Here is a 22817-nt window from a genome sequence, read left to right as displayed (position 1 = left end):
AATTTTTAAAAATTTTCATCTATAAATTACCTTTACATTACTGTACAGTATTTCTTCTGTCGTTTTAAGTTCCTTTATCGCTTTAATTAATCCGTAAATTTAACGCGATACCATTTAGGTTTTAACCACTACTAGTAATTTCCGGTTATGGCGACGATCACAAAAACATACAGTGGTACATGGTCATTTTTGTCTTATATTCGACGGCACAGAAAACTACAAGGTGTTTTTACGCATGGACGGAACACCAAATCACCTCAACAATCTAACAATTACAGTTCAAGTGCGGGAACATCTCCCAATAATCGCCAGTATTGCCTTAATCTTATCCAGTGAGTTTGACATTGATTCAACACTGTCAACAGGTTTGGGATTAGCACAATCCCAGAATGTCTCATTGTTTATCCGTTCTTTCAGTTCATTTTTTGACACTGTGGTAGAATTCCAATTCGTTCATATTTCGTGTTTCTCACAAGGGCTTATTGGTTTTTTTATTTACATACATATTTTAAGCATAAACAGGTTGGGCACAACCCTGCATATAGTTTATTTTTATTTTTACGTCCTATTAACAGCCAGGGTCATTTAAGGACGTGCCAGGTTTGTTGGTGGAGGAAAGCCGGAGTACCCGGAGAAAAACCACCGACCAGCGGTCAGTACCTGGCAACTGCCCCACATGGGATTCGAACCCGCATCCCAGAGGTGGAGGGCTTGTGGTAATATGTCGGAACATCTTAACCACTCGGCCACCGCGGCCCCAAACCCTGCATATAGGCACAGGCGTTTGTAATATATAATGAATATTAATGATAATCAAAAATCGGATCGAATCATATAGAAATCAATTGATTTCTATATGATTCGATCCGATTTTTGATTATCATTAATATTCATTATATATTACAAACGCCTGTGATATAGGTAACAGTTACCCAATTGAGTAACAGTTACCCACAGGGTTGTGCCCAATCTGATAATCATTAGTACATTTTTTATGTATTTTGCAATTTTTTCCGAGAAGTTCAGTAAGTTGCATGATGTCAGTAATATATAAATAGATATAGTTAGTTATAAAGCATGCTAACAATTTATCAAGTTATAATTACTTCTATTCAACTGCACTAGTGTAATTTTTAACAAACAAAATATTTTAAACCAGATTCACACTAATCATAAACCTTAGGAAAAAAATAATGGTACTATGATTTAATAATGCACCCTGCAGAATCCTGAATAGATTACAGTATATGGGAATATAAAAAGAAGGTTTTGATTGCTAATTGAATAAAAAAATCTTAAGTGTTGATTAATATTATCTCATTAATTAAAGATGCTCCACTGTCAACAGAGCGTAAATAATACTCATCAATTGAAAAATAATTGGTATTAAATCATGTCTAATTAACACAAAAATACTATAAAGCAATTTGTTTTGCTTTTGGTGCATGCGCAAGCAGAACTTCACTTCATATAGGATATAGTCCCACAGAATTTTTCAGGACACAATTAATTATTTTAAATAATAAGTATTTTTATCTTGGTGTAAAATATAGATGCTCAAACTTTTCTTAGGTGGTAATAGTGTAAAGTAAGTAACTTTGGTAACTGAAAAATCATACTTATTTGTCTGCTCTGGTATTTGATAGTGAAAAAATACCATTTGTCACTGGTGGAACATCTTTAACGTGTTATGAACTTTATGTTGAAAACGAATACCAAGAAAGCAGAGTAAATGATAACCCACCATTTCAAAAAAATTACCCTTAAATTAATCCTCTCGACAAAGCAAATTTCAACTAATGCTGAACTAGTGTATCAGTACTCGCTGAAGAAATCTGAGAAATTGCTTATACATATACAGTATGTAATTGCATTACATCTATATAAATGACAGTTTTTATTGGATTTTTACTTCAAGGCCCAGTTTCATGAACATTCCTTAACTTTAAGGAATTCCTTAACTCAAAATTTTCCATAGGAGAGCATAATGGATGTTAAGGAAAATCCCTTAAGTTAAGGAGCCTTCCTTAAAATCTGTAATGCTTTCCTATGGAAAATTTTAAGTTAAGTGAAACTTGGCCCAGTTCACACTGAATGTTGCACATTTATTAAGACATCCAATATTATATAATATTTTATTGCAATTTATCATTTTCAGGAAATATGATTATGAAAACTTTTTGTGTACCCTTCTTTATCCAAAACCTGCAAGAGAAGCAGCCATTGCCATCAGGGCTTTCAATGTAGAAATTGCACAGGTGAGGAAGCCCTTCTACAATTAATATAATTATAGGTTTATGTAAAGACACATATTCACTCTTTTTCCAAAAATTCCATTAGGCAATGGAACAATTAATATTGTCAACTTAGTTACAGATCATAGACTTTCAGTTTAAAAAATTCCTTTCCATGGTATCTTTAGCCTTTATGAAAGTTTCTAAATCCTTTAAAAATCTGAAAATTGTACCGGGTACATATATGTAGTTGATTTGGTTAAACCTAGCTTTTGTTATAATGAAAAAGATATATGTGTACCATATTTGACCTAAATAGGGCACGGCGCTGGTAACTGGCGATGGGGGTGCCCTTCTTAAGTTCATTTTTTCAAAGTTATTTTAAACAGACTATAGCCCAAAAGCTTGCAGCTAGACCGTCTTCACTTCAAAGGGAACTGCCACAAACTTTTTGAAATGGACTATAGCGAGTTTACCGCGAAAATCCTTTGATGTTTTCTAGCATGTGGAGCCTGTTGTCTAGACAGAATACTGGAGTGAAAGGGAACACGTCAACCTGTCAGCTATCACAATGAACCATTGTTTGAAGGTTTAAATCAGAGCGACGTTGATGTTGCTCAAGCAGTTTATGAATGTGTACAATGTTAACATTGAGATATCTGAAAGCAGCGACTCTAACAGTGATTATGGATGATATGGCTGACGACTACTATGACTGCCAGTCCAGGTCATTGACATTCAAACTATTTGATATCGGATATATATATGGCTGTTATTTTATTTTGTAAATTTGATAGGAAATAAAATTCTAAAGAAAGATAATTGGGTCGTTTATTAATTAAAAAATGATACAAGATAGCTGGACAATGCAGCATTTTATTTTATTTTTAATAAAAAAAGGCAAGGGCGCCCTTATTAGAGCAGGCGCCCTCTTTAGGTCAAATACGGTATATACATATATATTGTTTTCTAAAAAAGTTGTTAGTACCGTATTTTCCGGAGTATAAGCCGCTACTTTTTTCCCTGAAAATCGGGAGTGCGGCATATACACCAGTGCGACTTATCTGTGGACGAAAACCAAAATCTGACGATGTTTTGGCATTATTACGTCGTGATTCACATGTGAAAATCGTAAGTTTTACTCGCCAGTTTTGTAAAGTTATACATCGAACAAATATATGGTAATATCTTTTCTGCTACAACAGTGCCTAGATATCTTGATCATAATTGCAGTATGTCTAATCATGATAAAGTGTTGTGCATTTTGAATATGATTGTATTCTTTATTATTACTTTATTTTTGTATTGAAAGGTTCAAGATGTTGTGTCTGACAAACAAAGGGGAGCAATGCGAATGGTGTTCTGGAGGGACACCATTGAGAAGATATACCAGGTAATAAAACTTCGGAAAATCACAATGCTAACAGATTCAGATTTAGCTCACTACCTCTGCTTGATTAATAATAATAAAAAAAATATCAAGATTTAAAGTACCCGGTAGTATCTCTGTTGTTGAGCATTATATAAGATTTACAGTATCGAGATAAGCGTTATACTATAATTGGAAATAGTCTTATCATGAATTAAACTTTGAAATACCTGATAATATTATAACCCTTATTATATTATCTTTTTACTGGAGTGACTTCTAGTAGGTCAAATTTGTATGTTGTATACCGAGAAGGTTCCATTTAAATAAAAAACATTGAAGAGAACTTTGATGATGCATTGGCACTTATTTCTTTCTCCACATTTGATTTGTAAGATTAAGTGTACAAAAACAATTGCTGATGTCATTTATATATTCAGTGTGAATTACATTGTATATTTCAGGGCTCTCCTCCACAAACACCTATAGCATTGGAACTAGCTAAGGTATGCCATGTACCATAAGATGATAAATTTATCCAATCATTGTTATTATCTTCTACCGGTAATGTAAAGCTATAATTGACAGTCTATCTTTGGTCATTATTAATTAAAGGCACAGTGGTTGAGTGGTTAATGTTTTAAACATTCTACTTTTTATCTGATGATCTGATGATGGTGGGCTATTCAAATCGCCTTTCGTCCGTGGTCCGTCCGTCCGTCCGTTAACAATTCTTGTTACCGCTATTTCTCAGAAAGTACTCAAGGGATCTTTCTCAAATTTCATATGTCGGTTCCCCTAGGACCCTAGTTGTGCATATTGCATTTTGGGACCGATCGGTCAACAAGATGGCCGACAGGCGGCCATCTTGGATTTTGATAGTTAAAGTTTGTTACTGCTATTTCTCAAAAAGTGCTGAAGGGATCTTTCTCAAATTTTATATACAGGTTCCCCTAGGACCTAAGTTGTGCATATTACATTTTGGGACCGATCGATGAACAAGATGGCCGACAGGAGGCCATCTTTGATTTTGATAGTTAAAGATTGTTACCGCTATTTCTCAAAAAGTACTGAAGGGATCTTTCTCAAATTTCATATATAGGGTCCCATAGGGCCCTAGTTGTGCATGTTGCATATTGGGACGGATCGGTGAACAAGATGGCCGACAGGCGGCCATTTTGGATTTTGATAGTTAAAGTTTGTTACCGCTATTTCTCAAAAAGTACTGATGGGATATTTCTCAAATTTCATATATAGGTTCCCCTAGGACCCTAGTTGTGCATGCTCCATTTTGGGACCAATCGGTGAACAAGATGGTCAATAGGAGGCCATCTTGGATTTTGATAGTTAAAGTTTGTTACCGCTATTTCTTAAAAAGTACTGAAGGGATCTTTCTCAAATATGTCGGTTCCCCTAGCACCCTAGTTGTGCATATTGCATTTTGGGACCGACTAATCAACAAGATGGTCGACAGGCGGCCATCTTGGATATTAATGGATAAAGTTTGTTACCACTATTTCTCAAAAAGTGCTAAAGGGATCTTTCTCAAATTTTATATACAGGTTCCCCTAGGACCCTAGTTGTGCATATTGCATTTTGGGACCGATCGGTAAACAAGATGACCGACTGACGGCCATCTTGGATTTTGATAGTTAAAGTTTGTTATCGCTATTTCTCAGAAAGTACTGAAGGGATCTTTCTCAAATTCCATGCATAGTTTCCCCTTGTACCCTAGTTGAGCATAGTACATTTAAGGACTGATCCATAATGCCTTTCGGGACTGATCGGTAAACAAGATGGCAAACCGGCCGCCATCTTAGATTTCATTGTTGAAGTTTTTTACCACTATTTCTTAGAAAGTACTATAGGGATCTGTCTTAAATTTTATATGCAGTGTGTTTGAAAAAGTTTGAAAAGCAGGGAAAAGATCCCTCTTTCCATTGTCAGACATAGATCATTTTTGGTGGGCGCCAAGATCCCTCTGGGATCTCTTGTTACCAAAAACCTACTGTATTGATCATTCTTTAGGATGTAAAATACAAATTGACCAAACCGCTATATAATTAGATTTTAATGCAGAAATCTAGTTCTTAATATACATGTATTAACTTTGTAGAAAGTTATTAAATATTCAAATGAATCAAATGTATAAGATTTTGTTTTATGATTATGCATCATTTTTTATCTGGTTTCAGGTTATACGACAACATAAGCTGACAAAACAATGGTTCATGAGATGTATAGATGCAAGGGTGAGTCTGTTAAGGCAGTAATCAGTTTATATGGGATTGATATTTAAAGAAACTGTACAAGAGTCTTGCTGTAGTGATATTATCAGGAGCCTATTTCACACTTTACTGTTTCATGTTGTAGGCGACGCGACTGGAGAATGACTTCTTCAGATCTGTAGCTGACTTGGAGGACTACTCTGAACACTCTGTATCATCACTGATGTATCTGATCCTGGAAAGCTTAGGTAGTGCTTGTTACTGAAGAAGTCTGATGATAAATCTAAACAACAAAAACTAGTGTAATTGTTAAGACATTATCCTCTCCTTCACTGAAACAGGAGATGTTAATTTGGGTTTGTCTACGCTATCCATCCATGTATAGTACTTCCATCCAATAAATGCAACAAATGTCAACAGGTTTTCTTTATACCATTTTTTACACATCCTCGATACTCCAGGGGTTCTGATCACTTATAATCTCTACATCCCTAGACTACCTCATAGTAAAACTGAAGGAACCCATGGAGTATCTAGGATGGTTTATAGCAGACATAATTTGATAAGAGTTTTGTTCCCTTTACTAGTACTATTTTAGCCATTTCTATGAAATAGCTATTAAATGTGGAGAAATAGGAAAAAAGCTTCATCAAGTTTCTGCATATTTGTTCGTTTGACCTTATACATAGATTTGAACTTAATAGTTCAAGGTCAAGTGATTAAAACTGCCTGAGAAATGGAAACCACATAACATGACTTTTGTGCACTTAAGATAATATGTAATATAATATATTGAAATGATGTATTTTCTTATCAAGGCATAAAAGACCTGCATGCTGATCATGCTGCTAGCCACATTGGACGTGCCCATGGCCTGGTGACCTTCCTGAGGGCGATTCCATTTAATACCAGTCGTGGCCGAGTCAATTTACCCATGGATTTACTCATTAAGGTAATTACTATTATTATAAAAATTGGTGTGTTCCTCTATTATAAGTATCTATTATTTTTCCACATATGACAAAGATTGGATTTACACTTTGTACAATAAACATCACCACTAGAATCGCCATGCAGGTCAATTCATTTTCATCAGAACTATCACAAATCCTACATATCTACTCTATTAATTCTCTTAGCAAAGAAATTACATTTATGTACATTGTATCAATGCAGATTGAGCAATATAATTCTTATAGACCTCTATAGAATGAAATATTGAGGCCATTGCAAGATTACGATTTCTCAAAAGAAAAAAAAAATGTCATGAATAATTATTTGTAGAAATTTCAGAATGACAGATGTAGAAAGTTTTTTGTTTTGCTTTGTTTAGCATTTTATGAAAAATCATTCTCAGATTTTTTTCTATCTCTTCAGTATAATGTATCACAAGAAGATGTATACAGAGGGAAGAAACCTGAACTTGTCTGTGATATAGTGTATGATATCGCTAGTGTAGCCATACAGCATCTCCGAACTGTAAGTATCCTGGGAAGAAACCTGAACTTGTCTGTGATATAGTGTATGATAAATAGCCATACAGCATCTCCGAACTGTAAGTATCCTGGGAAGAAACCTGAACTTGTCTGTGATATAGTGTATGATATCGCTAGTGTAGCCATACAGCATCTCCGAACTGTAAGTATCCTGGGAAGAAACCTGAACTTGTCTGTGATATAGTGTATGATAAATAGCCATACAGCATCTCCGAACTGTAGGTATCCTGGGAAGAAACCTGAACTTGTCTGTGATATAGTCTATGATATTGCTAGTGTAGCCATACAGCATCTCCGAACTGTAAGTATCCTGGGAAGAAACCTGAACTTGACTGTGATATAGTGTATGATTTCGCTAGTGTAGCCATACAGCATCTCCGAACTGTAAGTATCCTGGGAAGAAACCTAAACTTGTCTGTGATATAGTGTATGATATTGTTAGTGTAGCCATACAGCATCTCTGAACTGTAAGTATACATTTATCTACCATGTAGTTTCATATCAGTTAAGATAATTTCAGTTTTGTTTGTTGAATAATCATTATTGATGTTTCTGAATAATATTTCTTGTTGAAGGAAAAGTAAAATCTGTTCTCCTTATTTCCAGGCTCAGACTTTGAAGAAAGAGGTGCCAAAGTCGGCTGTCCCTACATTTTTGAATACTGTAAGTACCTGTATACTTTTATAATAGAGACCGTGGTGATGACACATTACCACAAGCTCTCCCCCTCTGGGTTTAGTGTTTGATCCCATGAGGGCTAGATGCTGACTGCAGGTTGGTGGTTTTCTCTGGGTACTCCACCTTCTAAACCTGACATGTTTTCAAATAATTTTGGCTGTTGATATGACATTAAATCAAACAAAACAAATACCTGAATTTAAATGTATATTTTAAGCTTTACCTGTATATACTTTCTAATTACTGGGTGTAAATATTCTCTAAAGCTTTTTCAAAATTCTTCTTCATTTGTACAGGTATTGATCTGACAGGTAGTTGGATAATAGTTTTTGCTATAAAGCAATCTAATTAAAATTATACAGACTTGTAATTCCGCTCCACTATGATACTCTGTGATATAAGATCTAACAACTCCCAAAACAGAGAGTCTAATTTTAAAGAGATTGCTGTAAAGCTAATTTTACCAATGTCACTAAAGATAAAAAGATTTTAAAAGTGTCGTTTGACAAAATATATGCCTAAAGGATTGAGAAAATGACACAATAATGTTCTTTGATTGTTTTTGTAGGTTATGTGTGAGAAGTACCTGATGAATATTCAAAAGGCTGGATTTAATGTGTTTGACTCTAATTTACAAAGGAAAAATGGACTTCTTCCAATACAACTATTTCTACGGAGCATAAAAAGAACATACTGATGTGTGAACTAGTGTCAATAAATTTTATAATAGAAATATGTCTGTTTTAGTAATCCTTCTACCTGTGTTTTCTTACTTAAAAGATATTCAGGTCTCTTGACCCTACTTATTTAAATTTGTATTAACTTTGTATCAGGAACGAAGCAAAAAAGGGGAAATACAGTTGTGTATTTAAAATACATTTTGGAACAGTAAGTGAAAATACATACATGTATTCCACGATAACATTTCTGTCATTGTCATCCAGCATCAAACTTTTCTATTTGTAACTACCCATATGAAGTCCAGAAAACTTGTATTTTGATCTGTAGTATTCTTGGATAAACGGCTATAAAGTTGTTCAAGTTGAAGATCAAGAAGCCCCAGAACTTCAATTAGGTTGTATCAAAGATGGAATGACATAATAAAATTACAAGAAGAATGCATACATACTTGACTGAGGGCATCAGTTTATGATGAAGCATTATTGCATAAATGTTTTATCACTCTGTTCTATATGATGGTCACTTGTGGAATTACGTACTTGAATGCATCACGGATATCAAATGTTCAGTTTTCTATACTCATGACTAAGTTATCTTTAGGTTCATATCTGTATTTGGTATGACAAAGTTATTTTGAGGTTCATATCTGTATTTGGTAATAAAATTCTATAACACATGAATACAATTAAATTGTAGATAATTTAATGGTTAATCTTATTTTGAAAGATAGAAAATTTCCAGCAATGACTTCTCTATAAATGTTACCATAAATGTCAACAATTACATAATATAATGTGATGTATCCATGTACACGTATTTAAATAAAACCTTAGGTTTTCTGTCAGCAGTCAATTAGACATATCCATCTTATCATAACATTTGTCACAGCTAGGTATAGTAGCTTTTCATTTCTTTCTTAATCGGTAAGGAAACTGATGTCAACAAAGTTAGTTATCTAAAAGTTCTGATGATTTTAACCTCACAATGAAAATATAACTCTATTTATAACTATTCTTCCTTTGCATATGGCAATTATTTGTTTATTAGGGTATAGTCAGTATCTATCAATTGTGACATCATAACTTTGTGGCAGGGCAAAAATTACATCATTTTACATCATCACAAATATAATGTTACACTCACAAATAAATCTGTGATATATGGAAAAACAGATTCTTTCCTTTGCTAACTTGTAATTATCTATTTTATACTTTTCGTCGTTCTTTTAGTCCCAAGACAAATATTTCATTGGTTATCAACCAGCTTATAATCGTACTTAAACAAAATTATTTGGCTTCAGAAAATCAATATGTATTGCAAAAACATTTGTGTCTGTCATGATTTTCATATGGGGTTATATTTACATATTTGATACCTTAGGGTCAGTAGTGAAAGGTATTTTAATCCCTCAAACTACCCCCACTGAATCCATGAAATATAATATGAATTTGACACAAAGTGGAACAACATAAATATTCTATCAAAAAGGGATATTCACATAAACGATGGGACAAGGAAAGACCCAAATGTGTCAGGAATTTCACAACTCCACTTCACTTCCCTTCACATTCATGAAAAAAACAACATCTTTATAATAAATTTACATTGATTCAAACTTCAAGGTGACTTGGCGATGTCAATGTCATTTAGACCACTTGCCATAGCCAGGTCGTATACCACGATAATTTATCACATCCACGACGACTCCGTGTTTGAATTCGTTCCACTCCCTTTTCAGTTCCTGATGCATATACTCATCCTGAATGTTGTCCTGAAAAGTGTGAAAAATCTTGGTAAAATACAGAGATTATGGAATGTGTATAGTAGGATCCTAAGACATGTTAGCTTACAGTATATACCAGGTATTTGTTTTGTTATAAAGTACATATAGCTAAAATAGCTAAAGGTCATTTAAGGATATGTTACATGTTGATTGTAGATAAATGCTGCGTTCCATAAAAAATAGCTTTATATATATTGAATGATGAGAAATTCTAGACCAGATCCTCTAAATGGTACCGGTAATTACAGAGATGGTAACAAAAGAGTTATCTACCTTTGACAAATTGCCGAATGTCCTCACATTTGATTGCTGGAATAACTGGATTGTCACTTCATCTAGTTCTGTAGAAAGAGAATGACGGTCAAGATCATTTATTTGAAAAGAGTAGCCCTTGATCAAAGCATGTAACAGGCTCCATATCAATGGAACTCATCCAAATAGATCCAAGTGAGCCAAAAATTGTGTCGTATGTTATGTATTTTACATTTGTAACATACTGTGCATTGTAAACATGATCATCTATACATTGTTATCATTTACTGATTGCTTTATACCTTGGGTTCTCTCTTGCTTTGTTGTACTCATCTGTACTTTTATTGATGTTCTTACCTTCAATTCTCTCTGGCTTGATTATACCCATCTCTACATTGGTAGCTGTTACTATGGAGCATGTGATCGGCTCATCCAGAAGAATACTCAGCTCCGCAAACGATTCAGACCCATTCAATTTTCCCATCACAACTTGTTTAGTCTTCTTTTCCTATATAAAGTTGAAGAAAAAACCAAGGCTTGATAATCATCAACAAAAAAACATTCAGATTTTTTTTTAATTAACTAAAATAATTAATTATTTTAGTTTTAATGAAGATTTCTAAACACAAGTGTTACAGAAGCTGGCTTACCCTTCTTCCCTGTTTCTCTGACATGACCTCTACTTGACGGAGAACGTGACATTCTCCAGATTTAATGAATCCTATGTACGGAGCCTTGTACCCCTCACTGGCAACAACTGGAACACAAAACAAGAATCATCTTAAAAATCTAGTACAATGACAAAGCATAGCATTGAGTCTATTGCCCATATTCATTTAATCTTGACCATGAGGTCAAGGTAACAATATTCAAATGTTAAAAGTCTCTACCACAGGATAATAAAGGGATATGAAAATACGCTTCCTGTGAAAAATATAATTTAAAGACATGCAGATAATGTTAAGAAATAGCTTTAAAATAATCTTGATGTCAAGGTTATATATACCAGCTGAGATAAAAAAAAAAGATGCCTTGTAAGGGAAAAGAGGATACATGTGCTGTTGTTTACAAAGCATTCTCCTTCTGGATTGTTTTATCCTAATATATTGCATATTTAGTTACTAAGTCTCATTATATGGCATGCATACTTACTGGTATTTGGGGGACATGATACCCACTCTATCAGCTCAGCTACTTGTAAGAGGGGCTGACGTGGCCAGAGTTTGTACTGACCACATGACAACAACAGGTTCACCTTCTCTGTGTGTTCTCTCTGCTTGATTTGCTGTAATTAATGTAATCATGTTTAACAGTGCAGACATCATACCACTGTCATCACAGAACATTGCATTATTGGTTTTTATAATGAGCTTCATATACTTTTTTTCATTTAACCACACATATTTCTATAGTTATAAACTACACAATCCACTATTACTAACATGGCTGTGTAATTAATATTAATAAACATACAATGAAGATTAAAACACAACAAACATTTTAAACCTGCATTATTAGGAAGAAAATACAGAACAATGGGTACAAGCCTCACCTCAATGATTCTGTTGTAATCTGCTGCAGAGATCTTCATAAATTCACAGTTTGGTTCGTTGGTTATTACACTAAATGGTCTGAAGAACAGAAAAATAGATTCCTTAAAATTATTGCAATGCAAGTAAATTACAATTTAATTGAGAAGATTGACTGACATCAACAGTATTGACTATTTCTTAAATCATCTATATTTTATAACATTATACCAGATCAATTAATGATTTATTACAGAAGTAGAAAGTATAGAGCACATTTCTTAATACACGATTAAACACCAATTATCGTTCAAATGATGAATATCAGTTATGTTCTGATGCTGGTGGAGCATCTTTAATAAGCATCATGTAATCATATTTCAGACAAGATTATTTTTATCACATTGAATTAGTAATATTCAAATTATTGGTGAATACAGGGTAATACTAGGAAATCTTACTTATTGCCTTTATCATCTTTCTCATGCTTCCTTAATGTCCCAAAAACATCTCCTGCTCCAAGCTGCTCCAAACAACAAAACATTAGGAATATAAATTGTAAGTGTGATACCATTGATATAACCTGCTATCTTTAAATATTATGGATTTAAGGCTGCATTTACTGTTAATTGGTTCATTAGTTCACTTTTAAAATTACATTTCCTTGATTTTACTTATGCCTAAAATTAAGATGAGGGTCAATATATTAAAAACTATCCCAATTATTTTTACCTCCATCAAAACATTAGAACTAAGTAAAGCTGAAAATTAGATAATTTGAGTTTTAGAATATGCTAATTGGATATATTACATATATATATTGCTTACTCAATTATCAGATGTTGTTGATAGACTGATTCAGTCAAATAAAAAGTCTAGAATTAGATTCATCATACCAGTATAAATTTATTTATCCCTTCCCTCTAAAATCTTAGTTAATTAAAATTATTGCAGATCATGCATAATTATTTGATAATGCCTTACAAGAAGAGCTCCGTCTGATTCTGTCTTGCGAGACTTTGGTGAGCCAGGAACACCATTTCCATTTACAGTTTCCATGTCATCCAGATAGGGGTGACTGGTCGGGGAGACCGTTCCTCGTAGTACCATATATACACTGGTGTTACCATACACTGTAAACACATGTACCGATATGTCATTTACTGTAAACCAACTTTCTTTCGCATGCAATTTACTTTTGCAAATTTTGTGATCCCAATAAATTCACAAAAGTCTATCTCCGTGAACTCACATCTACATCATTGATACTGATAAAAATTTACAGACATTTTTTTTTAAATCCGTGAATGTTAATCTTCAAGAACATGTTTTGAAATGGAAATCGCGAAATAAAGTAGACACGAACGAAAGTTGGTTTACAGTAATAGAAAAGTAGCCGTCACCAATGGAATCAAATGATGAAGCGGTTCCCAAAGTAATTATTTACTTCAATTGTCTATCTTACCTGAAAATCCTGGATCTTTCCATTGTTCACAAACTGCTACAACACACAGCTCCTTAAGGACAGAAGGAGGAAATTTATCATGGAAAAAGTCCATTGTTTTTAGAATGGAAAACATCTTGTCATTTTCAGATGCTGTTCTTTCAAATGGTCTGAAACAAAGAACAATATACAAAATTATAAATTTGGTATAGTATACATGAAGCATTTTTGTGACATCATTATATGAGTGAAGATAGTATACTGTTATCAGACATACTAACCTATCTCCTTATAAAAAGTCTAAAAGGGGCATGATGGGGCAAAATGAAACAGTAATACTGGATTCCCTGCTTTCCATTTCATGGCAGGGACATAAATATATACATGTTCTGGGTAATTCTGGTATCTTCAGTTTTTACTACAGTAAAATTTAAGAATAACTTATATTTTACTCACAATTTCTTCAGAAGTTTCCTGAGTGTCCTTAAGTTGGATCTATAAATAGCCTCGGGATGTTCACTCTGTCTGTGTTTGTGCAACAAGGGGAGATAATCCCTAATGTCATATGTAATCTTATCAATGGGATACTGTTTACGGTTTATTGCCTTATCAGCTTCTGTTGTTTTTCCTAAAAAGACCCAAAGAAAACATAATCAAATAAATGTTAATGTTACATGACAACCAATGTCTTTAAGCCAAATTGTAGCTGGTATTGATTCATGTTATATTATAATTTAACTTCTGAGGTAGGGTATATAACCACCATTACTTGTCTTACATATGAATTCATCATTTAAAACATTTTTTAAACAGCATAAATTATGCCATGGCATTCATGTAATTCCTCATATTTACCTGTTGCTTTCTGAGTGACAGTAGATAATGTTGACTTTTGCTGTTCACTGAAAAATAAAATACAATAAATAAGATGAACAAGCTTACATTAAAAAAAAATGAATATAAACTTGATGAACTTTGAAATATCAATCATTATAGTCAGGTGGTGTTTGAAACGAAAAAATAATCATATTAGTTCAATCATGTTTGGAAAGGCAAAGCATAAAGGTTATAACCGGGTATATTTTACACAAAACAAACAATTCTATCAAAATCATTTTGTGCTGCTTTAATCTATAGAGAAAAAAAAAAGAAAAAAAAGAATAACAACACCTTTTAAGTTAGCTTTGAAAGTAAAAAAAATGTAATATTCTACATTTGTTTATGTTTGGCTGATAAAACCACAACACAGAGTGTTTTCAATGTTAACTGTTTCTAGATAAAAAGTTTATTATGAAATTTCATTGGTAAGAATGAGGCAATATTGGCGTATAATCAAGAAAAATATCATTATTGCTGTCTAAGATATTTACAGTCTATTAGCTATTAGCAGCATGGACTGGAAATCCAACTTTTTTCTCTGGTTTGACAAACATCAAATGATAACTCTTCATAAATACTTCATGTGCATCTTCAGTAGACTCATCATAGTCCCTAAAATAGATAAACAAATAAACAAATAAATTTGGGAATATACATAATTGTTATCTTTAGGACAAAAAAAATCACATAAGATTCATGAAGTCTATATTAATCTGTTATCAAAAGATGTACATATATACATACCGTATTGTATATAATATATATATGTGTGTGCTCTAAATGGGTGCATATGCAAATTAAGCATATAATGTTGCTGAAATGTATACAAGCATAGAATATAATCTTCCGTATATGTAATGGTATCAATTTGCTGTTTCTGTCATGTGAGTCTGTTCAAAATTATAATACAAAAAATTTAATCTTTTCCGTTATTATAGCTACTACTCATGACAAAACAACATTAACAAGTTAAGATATAAATACATAAATATGTTGGAAAACACAATACATGTAGTCTATTATATAATATATATATATATAGGTCCCATTTTCAGGGAAGGAGAATAAGGAGGGCTGAAAACATTAGCGGCGAAATACAAGTTTTTGTCATGAAGGTTTTTTTCTTGAAGAAATATATAATAGATGTACAAAGAAAATTTTTTGAAAATTCTATATTATATATATATATGTTTGCTTGATTTGCTTATTTATTTTAATTGTTTATATAATTGTATTAAATAGTATATAACTTACCTTCCTTTTAATCCGTCTAAACTATTTAGCCATTTCAGTTTTTCATAATCAATTGTTGGAGGCTTTTCAGTAAGATCTGGCACTACAAATTAAATGTCATAATTTTAATTGATATAGATTGATGTCAACATCTATGATTATACACGTGCAATAATTGTACATGTACAATTACAAATAAAAGAGACATAAAGAGGGAAATAACTTATTCATGTACTGTACAGTAACAGCTAGGTTAACTTAAATGTAAATTTTGACTTTTACAAATGACTACATACCAAGTTCGATCAATTTGTTATCTCTCTCTGATATGCGTTGTGCTTGCGAACCGGTTAGGATAATTCTAATGGAGCTCTACAAACCAATGTCATGCATATATAGATCTACATGTACATTTAAACCAGTATAAATTGTTTATAAACTTACAGTTATTTTTCTTGTTATTGGAGTGATCTCGTCCCCATGCAGGGCGCTTGAGACTGCTTTCAAGTTTGACAAGTGCCATCGTTGTAAGTTATCCGTATGACTTTAAATTACAGGCAAAATGAATTCAATTAATTTCCAACGGGCACCTGTTCATGTCACCGCCATATTGTTTACATTCGTAACACAGCTGAGCAACAGACCGTATTTTCGTATCTGTGTTTACGAGTCGTTAAATAAATAATGGATAACCACAACATGAAAAAATATGAATGTAAAAATACACATTATTTTGAGAATTATTTGATAAAATTACCTGAATATGTGTGATGTGAATGAAAATACTTTAGATTATATTCATTGCTAGCTCTACTTAATATCAAACAACATGGCGGAATTTCCTGACTTGGGAAAACACTGCAGTGTGGAAATTTGTCAACAACTAGGTATTACACGAGCTTTCAGTCCTTAATGCTCTCGATTTTCTTTTTAGTGTAGTTTGGACCTCTTTTGATTTATCCACTAACATGTTTGTTCATATATGATACTGATAAAGAGACCAACATACATTGTATGTAGCAGACGACGTTTAGTGTACGTCAGCTGTTTGTATTTGAAGTCTGTTACTGTTCATGCATCAATTGATCTAGTAGTATACATTTATCATATATGTTTCATTTATATCTTGACCATATATTTTTTAGCTTTGAGAGTTAATCTGACAGACAGGCATAAAATATGTCCAATGTTCATCACTGTTCATTGTCTCAATTTTTGTAAAAAAAAAAAAATAACACTTAAACCAGATAAATCACTTTCATTGCTTACTCATTGTGGGACTAAATATAGAACACAGATAAAAATCATCCAACCATGACATTTGAAATTTTTAGATCGATATACATACACTACCTATTTAGATGTCGTCTTACAACAGAGCGAGACAAAACAGAAGTTAATAGTTTATGCATAAGATTTTTAAATATTTTTTAAACAACTTTATGTATTTTCATTTCATAGAACCATGCATTTGAGGAACATAATTATTACTCTAATGGGTAACTTTTACTCAGATGCAAGACTCTAAAAGATGCTCCACTGCCGACAGAGCATAAATGTTATTCATCATTTGAACAGTAATTGGTGTTCAATCGTGTATATTTATGTCTAATTAACACAAAAAATAATATAAAATAATTCATATTGCTTTGGTGCATGCGCAATCAGTACTTCATTCCATTTAGGATTTAGAGCCACAGAAATTTTTTGGGATGCAATTAATTATTTTTTGTAATTTTAGCTTGAAGTAAAATAAGAATCTCAAACTTTTCAATGGTGGTAATGGTGTAAAATAAGTAACTTTGGTAACTGAATAAAACTACTTAGTTGTCTGCTCCTATTTTTGATAGTGAAAAAATATCATTTGTCAGTGGTGGAGCATCTTTAACCCATATGCAGGGTTGTTTCCAACCTGTTTAAGTTATTCAGAAACATACATTTATGTATATATGTTTTGATGTATTAAACCAAAATAGTGAAAATACATATCTCATATTTGACAGACACGTGTATAGCATAAAGTTGAGTTTTAGGCATCATTTTAAAAAGTTGGAAATATATTTTTTTCTAGATTTTCTGCCCTTTGACTGTGATGGATGTGGAAAAACATTTTGGTAAAGAATACATTCCATAAATTTATGAAATGATATATAGTTTTCATGAAATATGTACATACATTATGCATATAATTTTGTACCACACTGTCATTTTAATTTAATCTTTGATGAAAGAAAATTTCAGCAGCAATTGTGTAACATAATAACATAATTCATTTCAAAACAAAATTGAATTGAATCATTAAGTCTTTGAATCTTTGTAGACAATTGTATTCCAAGAGTGTAAAATATTTCATTGTCATTACTAATTAAATATGTGTTTTATTAGCAATAGTTACTTTAATAATTGTGATGACAGCGATTTCTTTTTTCAGTGGAGATCACAAGTTTCCTGACAACCATGATTGCAATCAGGTACAAATTAAATATCTCACTTTACATAATTTAATTGAACTGGTGAGTCAGAAGATCTATATTGTGTGATTAAGTCTGTATAAAGTAGCGATTGTCTTTAGGTGTTAAGATAAGTTTTCTCCATATTTACTCTGAACAACTTGCAACAAACCTTTTTTACATTGATTTAGTTTATTGTTTTTGTTTGTGTCTCCTATTACATTTGTAACATCCATGGTCATTTAAAATTGAGAATGTGGTTGATGAGAGCCAGAGTGATAAGTAATAAATATCCAAGGAAACAACTCAACTTGAGTCATCAACTCAGCCTCAAAAGTGATTGGAAGTGAAATGTCTGATAACTTTTAAAAAATCACCCAAATTTAGAAGAAGAAAAGAAAGCGTTTGAATATTGATTTTTTTCTCTTGAAGAGACAAACTTTTTATCTGTTTTGAACAGATGAACAAACAGACAGCCACAGGAGAGTATAGTGGAGAGAGAAGCTATTTCTGTACATTTGAAGGCTGTCAGGGCCGAGAGTTAATGAAAGTGACTTGTACAGAATGTAACAAAAACTTCTGTCTAAAGTAAGTAAATATTTTGTACTGTATTCGACCCATTAAGCGTTCCTATCCCTATAAGCGCCCCTTCTAAGGTCTCAATTTCACTGTGCGTTGACTTTGATAAAGAATAAAAGTGAAACTTAGAAAACCGTTTCTCTATTTGATTTCTTGGGGTGCAGAAGGGGGCATTAATACTATTGTCTTAACATGATAGATCCAAGAAGTATATATGGAACAGTGTAAAAGAGTCACCTGCAATTTGCACACTTATTTTGAAAATGTATATCATCTCTTGAGAATATCCTACCCTATATAAAATCAAATATCTTTATCTTACAGTCATCGTCATCAAAATGAGCACAATTGTGAGAAATTGGAAATCAAGGAAGATAAAACCAAAACTGCTGAACATGTCCGACAAATCATTGGTACATAACTAATTGTTATCTGCTGTTGTCTCTTAAAAAGTTTGGGTAAAGTCTTATTTAGAGAGTTATTTCCCTTTGTTTATTCTGTTGTTGTTACAATAATAGCTACAAAGCTAATGGTGAAAGAATGAATAACATTGAAAAGAAAATACAATGTCCAATCACTCCAGGTCAAAATTCTGTCCAGAATCAGTATCACAATATTAATTCAAATTGTGTCTTTAACGTTATAGCCTCAAAAGCAGCCAAAGCACATCCTGTACCTTCTAAGGGGAAAAAATCCAGCAAGACAGCAGCAAAAGTGGCCCTGATGAAGTTAAAAATGCATGCTATAGGAGACAAGGGTATTCCTCAAGACAGCCGGGTCTTCTTCTTAGTCTATTTACCAATGCAGACAAAGCTTAAGGCCAAACCCATGTTTTTCTCAAAGGTAATTTGATAAGTTATCTTATAAGAAATTTTAGTGAGAATTTTTCTCCATTTTTATTGGCTTGACTGTAACTGTATTAATTGGAGTTATGGCCCCGTGTTTGATACATTGTACAAAGGGAATGCAGAACTTAAGGTTTTCCTTACCATTTCTTTCAATTTAAAGTAGACTTGTCATTTCACTCCACCACAATGCTCTATGATACAGTGATCCCTAGAATTTGGAACATCGGGGGACGTACTACAGTGTAGTAGCTATTTATGCTATCAAGAGATTTGAACACACCGAAAAATTCATAGGTGACACGCTGATTGGATCACCATAGGGGTCATTTGAAGGTAATCATAAACGAGAAGTTGTTAGTTCTTGTATTGGAGTGTATCGAAGAGCATCGTAGTGGAGCAGAATTTTAAGTCTAATTTTAATTGATTGGATTTCTCTCTGCTACAAAAAGAGTTCACTAGGTGTTATTAGCCCACCATCATCAGATGGTGTGCTGTTCAAATCGCCTTTCGTCCGTCCTTCCATCCTTCCTTCTGTCCATTAACAACTCTTGTTACCGCTATTTCTCAGAAAGTACTAAAGGGATCTTTTTCATATGATTTATAGGGTCCCCTAGGGTCCTAGTGGTGCATATTGCATTTTGGGACCAATCGGTCAACAAGATGGCTGCGAGAATTTTGATAGTTAAAGTTTGTTAACAGTATTTCTCAGAAATTTATGAAGGGATCTTTCTCAAATTTCATATGTAAATGTAGGTTCCCCTAGGACTTTACTTATGCATATTGCCTTTTGGCAACATTCGGTCAACAAGATGGCCGACCGGCTACCATCTTGGATTTTGGTATTAGAAGTTTGTTGAAGGGATTTGTCTCAAATTTCATATAGAGGTTCCTCTAGTGCCCTAGTTGTATATAATATATTTGGGACTGATCGGTCAAAAAGATGGCTGACTGGCTGCCATCTTGGATCTTGATAGTTAAAAATTGTTACAGCTATTTCTCAGAAAGTAAAGACGGGATCTTTCTCAAATTTTATTTGTAGGATGAAGTCAAAGTTTGAAAAAAAATATCCCTCTTTCTAATGTCAGACATAGATCATTCTTTCTTGGGTGCCAAGATCCCTCTGGGATCTCTTGTTTAGATTACTTCAATGTTTTTGCTTTTGCCTGTATTTACCATTATGCAGATATTTTACAATATGATAAAGGGGAAACAACTATCATACCTACCAACATATCCCGCTATAAATAATTTTGATGCAATTCATTAGAAGAAAACTAATTTTGTGTGAGTTTCCATTCAGGAATTTAAGAACAACAATTCTAAAATGACATGTTTTTATTTTAGACTTGGACAATTGGAAGAGTTATTGACAGTGTGGCTGACTTTAATAAGATTTCAAATCCAAACAATACAGGCAGTGAACAGGTAACTTATTGTTTGTAAACATCCAATAAATATAATTGATTTGCTTGATTTCATATTCACAATTTTGGACAATCCTTGCTTTATACAATACCATGTATACAGAACAATAAAACTAGGGTGTGAATCATATATTTTGATTTCAATTAAAATGCTAAATACACTTCAAGGATTTATAAGTGAGAAGGATTCGTCACTGTCTCTTTACACTTCTAAACGCCACATAAGACGCCTTTGAACCGAGAATAAAAAACATTTTTCTCAACAAATACTTGTTTTATCAAGTCAAATGAAACACCAATGTAAAGCTTAATAAATTTCACAAACACTTAGTACTTGCTTTACGGTCGGAATATTTAGAAGAAATGTCTTAAATTTTCGTTAAAAAAATATGACAGCTCATGAAATGACAGCATGCTTCAGAATGTAAAACGGTAACTCTTGCACCCGCAAGCTACATCAAAGGTTGCACCGGCAGATATCAAAGGAAAATCAGTCGTCACCTAACGTCACGGTCAGTTAACAAACACAAAAGCTCCTGCGCTGTACTTGCCAAAAAATACAGTGTGACTTATCCTTCTCATATACGTCCTTGATACACATATAGCAATAATTTCTCATATGCTGAAAATTAGGTCTAGGGTGACTTCCTTGTTTTAATAACAATCAGACAAAATTCATATACACCTACATACTACAGGGGGCACAGTGGCTGAGTGGTTAAGATGTCCGGACATATTACCACAAGATCTCATCCTCTGGGCCACAAGTTTGAATCCCATATGTAGGGCACTTGCTGTGTACCGACTGCTGGTCGGTGGTTTTTATACTCCGGTTTTCCTCCACCATCAAACCTGGCACCCCCTTTCATGACCCTGGCTGTTAATAGGATATAAAACTAAACAAAACACAATTATACATACTTTTGCTTAAGCTTAGATTTATTCATACTGATACTTTGTTTCCTTATTGTTCATACTGGATGTTTCAGAAGTTAAGAATGTTCCTACACGACTGTGGTGGATTACTGGACACAAAAGCTTCCCTGGAGTTGTGTTTACAGCAGGAAAATCTGTATAACGGCAGCTCAGTGATCCTCGAATGTGTTCCCACAGACTGCTCACAAATAGACAATACACACGACTACAAGTCCTGACAGTCAAAAATTAAATTTTGTTTGTTATAAATGTTGGTGTCTTGTTTTGTATATAAGCTTCATCATTTCAGAATAAATCTCATTTGCTCAAGTTCCACTATCATAAAAGAAATGATAACCTTACACGCCACATTTGCTCAGGTTTCAGAGCACTAAAAACTTTATCAATGTAACACAAAAACAGTTCATAACCTAACTGAAGCTTGCTGGTTTGAAAGTTGCAGATTGTAGACATTCATTAGATCTCCCTTCAAATGAGATATATAATGTAATGTATAAATACTTTTTTTCCATCCTTCTAGTTACTCCTGTTGAGACCATAACTTATAAGCTGTTAAAGATTTTATATTGCTGTAGTGCAATGTGCATTGCACTAACGTTAGGTTATTGTAACCGCATTACCTCAAGGTCAAATATCAAAAGTGTAAAGCATATAGTTCCTTGTAAGTTCTTGTCAAGGCCATGATTTCAGATTTTGTGATGAAACTTTGCAGCTCCTTGCATCAAATTAGACCTCTGGATCAAGGTCATGGTCATGAAGTCAAAGGTCAAATTT

At 33.2% G+C, this 22817-nt stretch overlaps 3 protein-coding genes across 7 annotated transcripts; 2 read left to right on the top strand and 1 right to left on the bottom strand.

The window, feature by feature from the left end:
- Nucleotides 1–122: 122 nt before the first annotated feature.
- On the top strand, nt 123–8738 carry LOC138315723 (NADH dehydrogenase (ubiquinone) complex I, assembly factor 6-like). Of its 2 annotated transcripts, none has more exons than XM_069256958.1 (10): nt 123–332; nt 2159–2258; nt 3547–3627; nt 4068–4109; nt 5799–5855; nt 5977–6079; nt 6650–6783; nt 7209–7310; nt 7934–7990; nt 8574–8738. In XM_069256958.1, exons 1-10 carry the CDS (start codon nt 148–150, stop codon nt 8700–8702), a joined length of 990 nt encoding a protein of 329 aa, XP_069113059.1. In that variant the 5' UTR covers nt 123–147; the 3' UTR covers nt 8703–8738. The 2 variants fall into 2 exon arrangements, with proteins under 2 accessions (XP_069113059.1, XP_069113061.1); XM_069256960.1 differs by lacking the exon at nt 123–332 and adding an exon at nt 2737–2823.
- A 633-nt stretch (nt 8739–9371) lies between these two features.
- Nucleotides 9372–16444, bottom strand: LOC138315722 (cyclic nucleotide-binding domain-containing protein 1-like). 2 transcript variants are annotated; one of them, XM_069256957.1, is made up of 14 exons: nt 16251–16444; nt 15828–15909; nt 15079–15185; nt 14550–14591; nt 14151–14322; nt 13716–13864; nt 13235–13383; nt 12712–12773; nt 12274–12352; nt 11874–12006; nt 11372–11478; nt 11079–11229; nt 10743–10810; nt 9372–10457 (listed from the first exon to the last, which is right to left on the bottom strand). In XM_069256957.1, the coding sequence occupies exons 1-14, from the start codon at nt 16327–16329 to the stop codon at nt 10329–10331; spliced, it is 1509 nt and encodes a 502-aa protein (XP_069113058.1). In that variant the 5' UTR covers nt 16330–16444; the 3' UTR covers nt 9372–10328. The 2 variants fall into 2 exon arrangements, with proteins under 2 accessions (XP_069113058.1, XP_069113057.1); XM_069256956.1 differs by having other exon boundaries at nt 14550–14596; nt 15065–15185; nt 16251–16426.
- A 157-nt stretch (nt 16445–16601) lies between these two features.
- LOC138315724 (AN1-type zinc finger protein 1-like) lies at nt 16602–22292 on the top strand. 3 transcript variants are annotated; one of them, XM_069256961.1, is made up of 8 exons: nt 16602–16693; nt 17878–17920; nt 18238–18277; nt 18717–18844; nt 19160–19248; nt 19482–19678; nt 21028–21108; nt 22097–22292. In XM_069256961.1, exons 1-8 carry the CDS (start codon nt 16636–16638, stop codon nt 22259–22261), a joined length of 801 nt encoding a protein of 266 aa, XP_069113062.1. In that variant the 5' UTR covers nt 16602–16635; the 3' UTR covers nt 22262–22292. The 3 variants fall into 3 exon arrangements, with proteins under 3 accessions (XP_069113062.1, XP_069113063.1, XP_069113064.1); XM_069256962.1 differs by having other exon boundaries at nt 16615–16693; nt 18689–18844; XM_069256963.1 differs by lacking the exon at nt 17878–17920 and having other exon boundaries at nt 16629–16693.
- The last annotated feature ends 525 nt before the right edge of the window (nt 22293–22817 follow it).

The sequence above is a fragment of the Argopecten irradians genome, chromosome 2, assembly GCF_041381155.1.
Source record: "Argopecten irradians isolate NY chromosome 2, Ai_NY, whole genome shotgun sequence".
Classification (NCBI taxonomy): domain Eukaryota; kingdom Metazoa; phylum Mollusca; class Bivalvia; order Pectinida; family Pectinidae; genus Argopecten; species Argopecten irradians.
This window is presented reverse-complemented; position numbering and strand designations above follow the sequence as displayed.

Excerpts from the sequence above, each read along its gene's own strand:
- LOC138315723 (XM_069256958.1), top strand. The coding sequence starts at position 148 with ATGGCGACGATCACAAAAACATACAGTGGTACATGGTCATTTTTGTCT. Across the intron at positions 333-2,158 it reads TATTGCCTTAATCTTATCCA|GAAATATGATTATGAAAACT; the intron begins GTGAGTTTGACA and ends TATCATTTTCAG. Across the intron at positions 7,311-7,933 it reads CCATACAGCATCTCCGAACT|GCTCAGACTTTGAAGAAAGA; the intron begins GTAAGTATCCTG and ends CCTTATTTCCAG.
- LOC138315722 (XM_069256957.1), bottom strand. The coding sequence starts at position 16,329 with ATGGCACTTGTCAAACTTGAAAGCAGTCTCAAGCGCCCTGCATGGGGA. Across the intron at positions 11,479-11,873 it reads ATCATGTCCCCCAAATACCA|TTGTTGCCAGTGAGGGGTAC; the intron begins GTAAGTATGCAT and ends TTTGTGTTCCAG. Across the intron at positions 10,458-10,742 it reads CATTCGGCAATTTGTCAAAG|GACAACATTCAGGATGAGTA; the intron begins GTAGATAACTCT and ends CACACTTTTCAG.
- LOC138315724 (XM_069256961.1), top strand. The coding sequence starts at position 16,636 with ATGGCGGAATTTCCTGACTTGGGAAAACACTGCAGTGTGGAAATTTGT. Across the intron at positions 17,921-18,237 it reads GGATGTGGAAAAACATTTTG|TGGAGATCACAAGTTTCCTG; the intron begins GTAAAGAATACA and ends TTCTTTTTTCAG. Across the intron at positions 18,278-18,716 it reads ACAACCATGATTGCAATCAG|ATGAACAAACAGACAGCCAC; the intron begins GTACAAATTAAA and ends TGTTTTGAACAG.